At 37.3% G+C, this 12,313-nt stretch overlaps 1 protein-coding gene across 3 annotated transcripts in view; it reads right to left on the bottom strand.

Annotated features, from left to right (window-relative positions):
• CDC42BPA (CDC42 binding protein kinase alpha) overlaps window positions 1–12,313 on the bottom strand; it is a 189,013-nt gene that overhangs the window by 67,922 nt on the left and 108,778 nt on the right. For 2 of the 3 annotated variants that reach the window (XM_050895160.1, XM_050895161.1), the window contains exons 9-14: window positions 11,752–12,000; window positions 10,353–10,432; window positions 9,111–9,277; window positions 8,529–8,651; window positions 3,232–3,365; window positions 193–435 (exon numbers count right to left, since the gene is read on the bottom strand). In XM_050895160.1, the coding sequence (XP_050751117.1) occupies window positions 193–435; window positions 3,232–3,365; window positions 8,529–8,651; window positions 9,111–9,277; window positions 10,353–10,432; window positions 11,752–12,000 (996 nt within the window). The remainder of the gene's footprint in view (window positions 1–192; window positions 436–3,231; window positions 3,366–8,528; window positions 8,652–9,110; window positions 9,278–10,352; window positions 10,433–11,751; window positions 12,001–12,313) is intronic. The other variant, XM_050895162.1, reaches the window with a different exon arrangement.

Here is a 12,313-nt window from a genome sequence, read left to right as displayed (position 1 = left end):
GGTTTTCAAAATAAGAGATAAATCTTCAGCACTAAACTGGACACTTCAAATTCTTAGAAAACAAAATCGGTACTGATTGAAACGACAATCAAGAGTTAAAGATTTACAGATAACATAAAAAAATTACTTTGTCAGAAAACCTTACATATAACTACTATTTCATAGATTCTAAATAGTCTTCTCACCACTTACTTCTTTTTTAAGTCTCTCTGTTCTGCGTAACTCTTGCCTTAAACTTTCTACTTTTTGCATCACCACTTCCATTTCTTCCTCCTTATCTCGGAGCTGGCGGGCAAGCTTTTGTTTTTGAGAGTGCAAGTCTGTCAGCCGCTCGTTCATCTCTGAGAACTCCTGCATTGCCAATTTCCGCTGGCTGTGTGCATCTTTCAGCTCTTTGGCTTGGGATTTTAATCTGTCACTAGACTCTGCCAGTTCCTACAGTTTAAAAAAAGAATTAAGTAATAAACCTAGAAAGCTGCAAGGCCAATTCTGTCTTTGGATGTGCATCTAACACCTTCTCCAGAGTGAATAGAAACTACATATTCATTTCTTTTCATGAATGCATCTACCATACAGATTGTATGCCCCTATAAATAAGGAAAGAGGCCAGGTTTTACACTACTAAAGTTAGTAAAACTGCATAAACGTAAACCAAGTAGGAATTTACTCCATTATTATACGTTAAACACAAAGGCTTTCAAGCACTTGCATTAAAATATTAAAATACCTTGCTTTCTTAATTAAAAAATGTCATTAGCATAGTTTTTCAAGAGCTACTTGAATGAATAAAAAGCATAGCACTTGTCTCAACTACTAAATGATTAAAAAAAGTTTTTGCATTAACTGAATGGAAAACTCTGCTCTATGAAAATTTCTACTTTAGAAGCTTTTGAAAACTCACCTGCAATGGCAAGTATGATTTCCACACACCGTACCATAATATCAAATATTACAGAAAGTTTCAGGCAACAAAACACTGTAGTGATTAACAGCAATATATGATAATTCTTCTTTTAAAAGAACCCACATGAAATAACACTGCTAGTGCTGTGATAACTCCACAGCACAATACCTTCACAAAGCTTGCTGTGTCCTAGATCTGTGCTACTACACTACGAATGAGGGACCACAACAGTTTAAATGGTTTAATGATGTTCAGCCAAACCAGAGCAGAACAAAGAAGCAAAGAAAAGCAAGTCTGAAGATGAAAAGAAGAGTGGCAGGAAGAATTAATATTTGGCATTGTTGACATCTATACAAATTTAAAAGCATTTTTTAAGGTTGTTAAAAAGAGGTCCTAATCACTACAAGTTGTTTTAGAAGAGAGATGGTCTTTCTTGGACAAACCGGCAGCTTTCAAGGTTTTAAGAGCCTTAAGGGTTAAAAAAAACAGTGTTAAATACAGCTGGCACATCAACATTGAGTGTGGACTTGTATTGGGTTTCCTTGGCAAGGTTTTGATAGCGGGAGGGCTACAGGGGTTGCTTCTGTGAGAAGCTGCTAGAAGCTTCTCCTATGTCCGATAAAGCCAATGCCAGCCGGCTCCAAGACGGACCCGCTGCTGGCCATGGCCGAGCCAATCAGTGATGGTGGTAGTGCCTCTGTGATAACATATTTAAGAAAGGGAAAAAAAAGTTACGGGGCAGTAGCAGTTGCAGCCAGAGAGAGGAGTGAGAATATGTGAGAGAAACAACTCCACAGACACCAAGGTCAGTGAAGGAGGAGGGGGAGGAGGTGCTCCAGGCGCCGGAGCAGAGATTCCCCTGCAGCCAGTGGTGAAGACCTTGGTGAGGCAGGCTGTCCCCCTGGAGCAGATATCCACCTGCAGCCCATGGAGGACCCCACGCCAGAGCAGGTGAATGCCCAAAGGAGGCTGTGGCCCCGTGGGAAGCCCGCGCTGGAGCAGGCTCCTGGCAGGACCTGCAGACCCGTGGCCCCGTGGAGAGAGGAGCCCACGCTGGAGCAGGTTTGCTGGCAGGACTTGTGACCCCGTGGGGGACCCACGCTGGAGCAGTCTGTTCCTGCAGGACTGCACCCCATGGAAGGGACCCACGCTGGAGCAGTTCATGAAGAACTGTAGCCCATGGGAAGGACTCACGTTGGAGAAGTTCGTGGAGGACTGTCTCCCGTGGGAGGGACCCCACGCTGGAGCAGGGGAAGAGCGTGAGGAGTCCTCCCCCTGAGGAGGAAGGAGTGGCAGAAACAACGCCTGATGAACTGACCACAACTCCCATTCCCCATCCCCCTGCACCGCTTGTGGGGAGAAGGTAGAGAAATTTGGGAGTAAAGTTAAGCCTGGGAAGAAGGGAGGCGTGGGTGGAAGGTGTTTTTAAGATTTGGTTTTACTTCTCATTATCCTACTCTGATTTGACTAGTAATAAATTAAATTAATTTTTCCCCAACTCAAGTCTGTTTTGCCCGTGACGATAATTGCTGAGTGATCTCCCTGTCTTTATCTTGACCCATGAGCCTTTCATTATATTTTCTCTCCCCTGTCCAGTTGAGGAGGGGGAGTGATAGAGCAGCTTTGGTAGGACCCTGGCGTCCAGCCAGGGTCAACTCACCACAGGACTCTCAAATACTTGGCCAATATAATCATGATGAGAAACAGGCTAATGTATTTCACACCTGATTACAGGTTGATTTAACCATGAATACAGAAAAGAGCCATGAAAGACAGTATGTTATAAATAAGAAAAGGAATTGGGGAGACAGAAGAAGAAGAAATAAAACCCAGTATTCTTTAACTGTAGTTATTTCAAATTACTTTTCAATCTTCCTATTTGGGCAATTTTTCACACCTCTCTTCTGGAAGCACTTCTGTGACATAGCCTTACTACCATCTTCTTAACATTTTTTCCCTGCTACAGTCTCACCCATACTTCAGATTAAATTAGTTGTCTGGAATAGTTCTTCTCTACTCTGTCTTCTAACCACTGTCATTACCACCTTAATCTGAAGCTATAAAACCTTCTTTGCAGCCACCATGTAATTTGGATCATGGAGTTGTTCACTATCTGGAAGCAGTCACCTAGGACCACCCAGCAGTCATACATATAACACATTAAATAATGTCCTTGTCTTCAAAGAAAGAGGCAGAAAGCAAAGTATGTCACACTACGTATTTGTTGTCTGCTCATTAATTTTACACTTGGAAGTTATTTCAAGCAAAATGAACAAAAATAAAATAGTCTTTAGGGTTTAGAAGAGTCACCGACAAAATGCTTTTACCTTATTAAGATCTTCCCTCTCTTGCTTCAGCGTTCTGACCTGTTTCTCAAAAGCCTTTATTTGTCTGGAAGCATCATCCAACTCCCGCCTTGCAGTGCTGGCCTCCTCAAGTTGCTGTTCTAGCTGACCAGAATCTAGAAAAAGCAGCAGACTTCTAAATATGTTAAGGAAAAAATCATTATTCTAGAATAGCACAGTCTAGCTGCTTGAAGCCCCTTCAGTATCTGTTCTGGTTTCCATTTCATCACAAAATAATGCAATTCTTATCTAGTTTAGAACAGGGAGTAGGTTGTTTCAACTACCATTATTTGCTTTTAACAGAACAGAATAAAAGGTCACAGCTTGCTGCAAAATAACATAGAAAACGATAACAACTTGTCTTTTCACATTAGAATAATCACGCACTATACATAATTCTGTAATGTATGCTTTAACATGACCTATACATTTGACTTTTATGCACTGTGATGTAATATATAATACATCTTTTATCACACTGTAATTATAAACAGTCTCCCTCCTCCCCCAAAATTCCCCCAGAAAGAAACAGTAAAAGTAACAGGTCACTCAAGAGCTAGAAAGTGTTCTCCTGTTGATACACTTAAAATTAACTTCAGATGGTTTTACTTATTTCTAGTGTGAAAATCACTTGTGTTTACGTGATCTGCTTTATTACTACTATAAATACAGGAAAACTATTACAGTCAGTTTCTTACCAACTGTCAGTTGCACAATGACAGTACATTTCTATGCCACAGCTAAATAACGTCATATAAATACGCTCAAATGCTACAACATGAAAAGCTGAAATCCATAAAATATGACAACTGAAAGTTTCTAGGTAGCGGGTGGTTTTTTCCCTTCCTAGTCCTTCACTTAAAAACAAGAATTTAAAGCGAGATATATATGAAGGTAAGTTAATTCCAAGTTCTATGAAATCACTGGAGATTTTGCCTTTGATTTCAGTTGTGGCAGGTCTTCAGACCATATATATATTTACCCACAGAACAGGAACCCATCTATACTCTTAATAAGAGCCTTTTACTACATTTTCATAAATGCAACCCTAAGAGACTGGCTCTTGGAGAAATCAAATATAAAACCACACACATTTCTAAGAGCTGTAATTTCTGAAACACAAGAATTTTATAAGCAAATGAATACCATTAGCTTACACTGAGACAAATACTCACTATTGTTTTAATTCATTGACTCTTGTTTAAAAATTTAAAAGAATGCATTTAAATAAGAGATGTAGCTCAAAGCCAGAAATTATTAACTGCCTCTCTTATGTAGTCTACTCTGAAGTCACCAGCAAAAAGAAAGTTTATATATGGCTCTTCTGAGCCAAGATAAATCTCTCTTCTGTGCATGAACTACTTTGTTCCACAGCTCTGTTTTCTTCTTCCATCGCTGCCCTTTACATATTTGGCAATATTAAAGATTCCTCAAAGTTTTCTCCTATGCAACTTAGTGAACAAAAATTATAACTTTGACCTCAAAAATTGAAAGCATATGCTAGCTTGTCATTTCCTGGAAAACTAGATAGACAAGAAAAATGTATTTTTCTAAGGTGCCCCCAGTGACACTCCTGAATTTGATGGAATTTCGTGTTCATTTTTTATTACCTTTTTAAGCAGGTGTTTACTCTTACAGCTCCAGAAGAGGCAGTAAAACAGGTTAAAGAATACAACCAAAAGCTAGTTGTGACATATGTGTAGTAAATGGTAATTTTCCATCTAATCACCCTTGTTGTTGCTAACATTTTAGCTGATATATGCAAACACTCGCTGTAGGATGTTATTACATTACATTTAATTGCCCAAGAGACAAGCCCAAAGCAAAAGTTCAGCTCTGCACCTGAACTGAACCTTCTTAAAGGTCATCAGATCTAGATTTGGAAATTTAGATATTTTAAAGGCCACCCAGAAAACTTGGAACTAGCTCCTCTAAATTTGGAAGCATTCAGACATGACCATCATTTGGTTTGTGCCTGTATTCTGTCATTAATTTAGTTTTAAAATCCATCTTACAAAAAAAAAACCCCAAACCATAAAATCAAGCAAAATACAACATTCTCTTTTCCCAATTTTATCAAATTAACTTGTATTAGTTACAACTCAAGGCACAAATGAGTGTCTTCTAACTCATGGCTGTATTGTCTGGACCAGACAAGGCACTCAAGTATAGACTGGGAAAGTTACATGGTGACTGAAGATGGATTAGACAACTCTACGTCTTCCTCGTTTGATCACATTATTCACTTCCAACCCAAAACCCAAAAGCAAATATTGTATCTAGGAATAAATTTACAAATATATACGTGGCGTGAAGCAGAAAATTCTTAATGGATACTTAAGGGAAAACCTTTTCAGTATTAACCGCCTTCACCAGACATTGACTTCTTTTAAATTTGAAAAGGGCTATCAGTTGTGTTGGGGAATGTTCCGACACCTTCTTTATTTTTTTTTTTTTTCATTACCAAAGGAAGAGAGTAATACCTTTAGCAATAACTAAAATCTAAGTTGCAGCTCAATAGTCAAGAATAAGATATAACTTAAAGCTGATCCTGATGCGTTTCTATGAAGGGCTGGTCCCATTCAAAAGCTGTTGTTGTAGATGTTGCTTTTCAGTGGTCCCAAAGAGCCAAAACCCGAGCTGAGGATTGCTGCAGAACAGGGGTTTCTGATTGTGTTGTCTTTTTCGTAATTACAGCAGCAAGTGGAGGGACATTTGGCTGGAGAGAAATTTCACAAACACCTTTGTCCTGACATAGCACCAACATGGCATCACTCAAATCAGAGTGATCCTCCCTGAGCTAGTTAAGCCATGTTCACATCCAAAAAAAATGCTTATGGTACAATACAAAACTGCTGCATCATGCCAGAGCAGCTGTCCAACTGTACAACAGACTTTTTTCAGACTACAAAATTTTAACAGCATATAATATATGTGCTGCAGTCTGCAGTTCATACATAGCGTGCTTCTGCCCCATAATGTAGCAGCGGAGTCTAAACTAGAATGTCTGGAAGTTAAGTTCAAGTTATTCTTTCTGTGGGTGTCGCTGCTGACATTCCTGACACTTCCAGGAACTGAATGAAGTCTTTTGACAAATACAAACCAGAACAAATTTTTTTTGTAGTTTCCTCCAACCTTTCTCGCTGGGTTTTTTTCCCTTGCCACAGGTAAGACATGGACATATAATAGAGATCCATCTACTGCTACTTGTGTCTGATTTTTCCCTCACATAAAGTGCAGACATTTTCCTACTTGGATTGACGAGAGGAATCAGATTTGTCCTCCCCATTTCTATGGTTCTAGTCCTGATATCTAACAGTATCTATCTTGTTAATTTTCCTAAATAAAAAACATCTTGCTGTACTTCCTTTCTTTCTCTTTGAAGATGTCTCTGCTCTCAAGATCCTATTTTGAAGAAACCATTATGGAGCAGGATAGCAGAAGTCCTATGCTATGAATCACTATGAGAGAAAATTCCCTTTAACTTAATTCAGAGCATCAAATCAAGAATACTGAATATTAGTATTAGTAGCTAGCCTTTAAAGTAGGCTAAAAAGATATTAGCTAAACAGACAGAAAATTGGTTCACTAACAGCTATATTCAACATGGTGGTGCAATAAAAGCTCTCACTCTGGGAGTTCTTAAAACATGAATTGCCAGAATCTGGGAGAGTAAGGCTGGAAAAAGATGGATTTGGATATATCGAATTTCTTTGAATCCTTCCCTAAATGTCTCCAGTAGCCTTTGTAAAGACACAGTATACTGGGCTAAGTAGATCTTTGCTTTTTGACTAGTTTGGGAGTTCTAAAGAAAGGCAGTATGACATTAATTAAAGAAATTCAGCTCTTTATCTGCACAGATTTCAAAAACACTTTCAAACTTAAAGTACTGAGATACTTGATAGCCAAATTTTTAGTTATCATAAAATCTTCATGAACTCTCAGAAGCAAAGGAATTAAATGGAAAAGAAATAAATGTTCAGTTTTGTAAGAAATGATAGCTCATTGACAGCAGAGCTGAGAGGTGGTTCTTCCCCCTCTCATCTCCCTTTCCTCGTATGCTCCTATTGCCCACCTTGTGTTGATTTATCAGATCATAAGTTGATTAAATTCTCTGTATCTAGATAGTTCTTTCTTTGTTTAATTGAGTGAATTAAAGTCAAGAGAGAGTCCGGGGCAGGCACAGAGAGAGGAGGGGCCACACAGCTATGAGCAGGACCCATTTTGGTGGCAGAGTTTTGTTTGGTCTGTTCTGCTGCTCATGGAACTGCAGCCTTATAGCCCATAGTGTCCTCTCTCACGGAGAACACCCTTCACTACTCCCTGCCACTTGGAAAACTCAGTATCACTGTAGTTTCATGCACACAGCCCACCTCCCAAATAACCCCCACTTTTCTAAAACTACCATTCCAAGAAAATACTCAGAAAACCACATCTCCAGTTTGAACTAGCTTTTACTCCACATCCAGTTACAATGCACTAAGCAACAGCACACTATAAACCTCTGTGGTTTCAAAGAAAACATAAGTAGAATCAAAATTGTGATCACATCTCACAAATTTGGCCCTTCCAAGGAAAATTCAACAGAAAATGAGATAATGAAAAATATCAATTGATGCTTAAATCGTAACAAATCATCCTTCCATCAAATATTTTTAAGACTATTAAAACTAAAGTCTTCACCCCTCATGTTTACTCACATAAGCAAGAAACAACACCTTCCTTCCTTCCAGTTTACTACCTATGTACCTCCATACCAGAGTGCAGAGATGTACAAAGCAAGGAATGCTAAGATATGCTACAGTGACTATGACTTTTGAAAAGACTGCAGTGACTTCTGATACTGCCAAAAATAACCAAGCAAGTGCTCCATCCACTCTTGCAGTACACGTTGCAGGAGGAAGAGGAAAAAAAAACCCCAAGGTAGTACTATCGAAATTGGTCATGGTTTCACAGATTCTCAGGTAGAGCCTGATTCACATCCATGTAAATTAGCAACACCACAATTTAAAACTAGTGGAACTTTACCACTAATAATAATAGCAGAAGTCATTGAAATCTTCCTTCTCCCTTGCAACCGGGATTACTGAAGTACTGAATATTAAGTTGAATTTGTAGAAAATGTTGAGCTACCAATGAAGAGCGAAGAGTAAAATGAGAAGTAAAAACAGACTGGAAGACTTTTAGGAAGCAAAATAAACCTAGCATTACATTAGGAGAAAAAATCGTGTCAAAATATAGTTTCCTGTCACAGTTTTTACATTAATTTTGTAACATACCTGTTACCTGTTTCTTCAACTTTTCAATTTCTTCTTTCAAACTTTTAATTTCTAAATCTTTGCTTGCTGTTATTGGGCCATCCACTGTTGAATACTGCAGAGCCTGGACTGTCTGGGTGGACTCTAGAAAAAGGTGGAAGAGAGAGGGACAAATTACACTCCTGACATTTGAGAAGGTCAAAAAGATATTACTGATAAATTAAGACATGCCAAAAGACCCTCCACTGAGGATTCTACAATTTATAATTTCCAACTACTAAGTGCCAATTTTTCAGTAATTGTCAGCTGGACAAACTAAGTTCTTAGAGGTTTTAAGAATGAAATCTTTATGCCATAGTAACCAAGGCATGGTGTGAACAAAGTTAGCATGTTATAAGAAGTTGCATACATGGGATATTTCAGGCATAAAGAGTAACAGAAGTCTAATTTGTCAACGGAAATAATGAAGAGAATTCTCTTCTGCTAGAAAGCATTCCAGGAGGTATATTTTTTTTTCCCCACAGTATAAACCATAGATTAGCTTGCAGCTTTGTAAGTTAAGTCAAAAAAGTGATTGAATGTTTTTTTTTTTAATGACAATACCTTGCAGTTTTCTACTAAGTTCAAGCTTTTCCTGTTCTAGACGTCTTATTCTCCTCTCATAAGCTTCTGTCGCTAAACTATCCTCCAAAGTTCTTTGAATGCTGGCATCAAGATCCATGGAGGGTGGTCCAGCTGTCAGTCTGAGACAGCTGCGGTCTGAAAGCACACTGGGGAAAAAAAATTAAACTGTATTGGATTTTACAATAGGCCGTGTTTAAAATAATTAAAAAAAAAAAAAAATCAACCAATAAATAGTTGTTTAAATTGTTAATTACTATGTAATTTATTACACAGTAAAATAATACCTTGTTAGTATGTTCTCATTAAAAATTGAATTCATTTTTACTTAGCATGACTGATCTCCTCAATGCATTTTCTGTTACATAAAACTGAATGAACTCCTGATTAAAAATGATCATTATGGACAGTCTACATCAGCCAGATAGCAAAAAGCAACAATCTAGATAGTTAGTAAGATTACAATAACAGTTTATTTTAAAATAATTAATCAAGTTTCCCAAATACTTTAAAGACAACAATCTCAACAAGTGATGTGAAATTATCACATGACAACTAGGACACGTACATATCAGAAATGCTGTGGCCCTGATTCTGTGGATACTCATGTACACATACTACTACTTACACAAAAAATCCTTTTGAAGTCTATAGGACATGTCACATAACCAGCATTAAGCACATGTGTTTGCAGAAACATAGGCCTGTTTTTTCCATGCTAGTAAACATTATTTATTTATTTATTTTATAAATGATCAAGGAACATACATGGGCTTCCTTGTTACTATTTAATTTATCAGTAGAGATGAACATGACAAATACAACATTAATACCAAATATCAATAAAAGTAATTTTTTTAAAATTTCCATTCAAACTTACAAAAGCGTCAAAGGACTAGAAATAAAACCATTTTTAAAGTCTAATAAGCTAAGTTCTCTCTGGGTCCACACATCTGGTCTTAACTTTGTCACATAAGTTAACTTCACACATTGTCTGAAAACCACCTTTCTCAACAAAACTCCTCTGAACACAGGTGCTGACCTTTAAATTCATGTAAATTTTACCTGCAGAGAGCTCATTCTTTTGGACAGACAGCATTTTAGATTATGGCCTAGTAATTTCCTCAATAAACCACATTCTTTGGTATCTGTTTGCATTTGGTTTCAGAAACAGAAACTTATTATGTAACTATCCTACAGATAATTTTGGAACTCTTAACTTACCAGCTACTTGTATATGTGAAACCCACAAATGGTAAATGATGGCCAGAAAATGCAGTGTGTGATGGTGGAGGCATTGTTTCCTAGAAAAATAATAGGACAGTCGAGTAAGTAATATCCTACTGAACTTAAAAGAAAAAGATTTTTGAGTTTAACCGTATGTGAAGTGTTAGTGATAATACCATGTTAACTATATTCACAGTCATCCTTATCTACAGCCCAAATGTGAAACGGCATCACCTAAATCTATTTATAATAGCATGCAATATACAAAAATACAGCATGCTGGCACAAAAATGCTTTTCTAATTAAACAGGCTATTGTTGGAGGAAAGCAGAACATTACACATATTAAAAGCCAATTTATTCCTCCTTTTTTCCAAGAAGCTCTTAGCACAAAAAGTATCACCTTTTACTCCCTCCTATACTCCTCTCCACTATTTAGTCAGCAGGGCTTCCTGCCTGTAGATTTACCAACCCCACTTCTGAGCGGGCTATCTCTATTTGGAGAGAACAATAGTCAGACATTTACTAGAAAGAAGTACTACAACAGGGTTTTCTAATCCCATTAGTGCTTTGACCATTTCTTCCTTCATTGCTCCTTTTTCCTGCCAGACAAAGAACTACAAACCAAGACATATCTTTGAGCTCCTCCTCAGGCTAAAGTAATCCTGTTGCTATATTATTCGAACCATTGTAAGTTCTAATATTCTTAAATATCCTATTAAAAGTTTCCTGTTTAACCCCAAGATGCAAGGTTTATGTTGCTATACTAGAGCTGGCCTTAACGGTTACCAAAAGAAAGTCCCTGAGAAGAAGATTATCACACTGAAAGTGCTAAAAGGTTCTAAATTTTAAGAAAAGGTAACATAATGATTTTAAATGGCTGTAATGTTTCTCCTAAATTTCCCAAAACTCAACTCAAGTCAGAAAACAAGCTGGAAAAATTTTAGTGGGAATGAACTGAATGGAATCTGACAGAGACATGAGCAATTAGAGTAGAGCACTACAATGAAATGCATTATGCAAACTTAGTACAAGTCTCAACAATGCTCTGCTAGAAATACTGTGTCTTGCAGACTATCTACATGTATATATTATTCTTTGTAAGACACGGACACTAAGAACTCGTTACTGCAAATAAGAGATGTATGTATTAGTTAAATATGTGTAAAGTTACAATGAATTTACAAAATTGAACTGAAGTTATCTTCACACATATATGTTTGGAGCATCAGCCTCCGAACTATGAATATATTCCCCCCACAGTTCTTCAAAGCAGCACTTATTTGTTGTTTATGCAGAACACAGTGAACACACTGAAATAAACTGCCATTTACATGTATTTTGTTATAAAGTATACTATAAAATCAGATTTTTCAAAATGTTAATTCTATACTTACAGAATTTTTTAAGCAATCATCATCCACATCAAAGTTTGATGTATCAGTGGGGCTGCTGACTTCTGGGATATAAGGTGCCTCACAGTTTCTAATGTTGTCCCAATCAATCCCAGCAAAAAATGGATGGTTCTTAAAGTCTTCTATCCCATTTTGTCCAAGTCGATGCTCTCTGCTACAAATGAGCCTTCGGATGAGGTCCTTTGCACTTTCAGAGACATCTGTCACTTGAGCAGGAAACTGAAACCTCTCCTTAAAGATTAAAATAAGAGAAAATAGTTTATTACCAAGAAAAATTTGGAAAAATCACCCTTCTTAGTGAAAATCATTATGTAGAAAAATAAATGTGCATATACTCCAGTTCTTAAATATATGCAGTAAGGTTTCTAGGAAAAAGACTTTTCCAAAGGATAGAAACTATTGAAATTTTTTTGTCTCCTAGTTTTTCTTCTTTATTTAGATTTCTTTTACACTGTTGAATTCTACAGCTACCTCCATGTGGAAGAACATTTAAGAATCTTCTGCATAAGCCAACCAATGGATCCGCCAGAAGAAAGTAACACAA

The sequence above is a fragment of the Gymnogyps californianus genome, chromosome 3, assembly GCF_018139145.2.
Source record: "Gymnogyps californianus isolate 813 chromosome 3, ASM1813914v2, whole genome shotgun sequence".
NCBI lineage: Eukaryota > Metazoa > Chordata > Aves > Accipitriformes > Cathartidae > Gymnogyps > Gymnogyps californianus.
The sequence above is the reverse complement of the archived record's forward strand: the minus strand, read 5'-3'. Positions and strand labels throughout refer to the sequence as shown.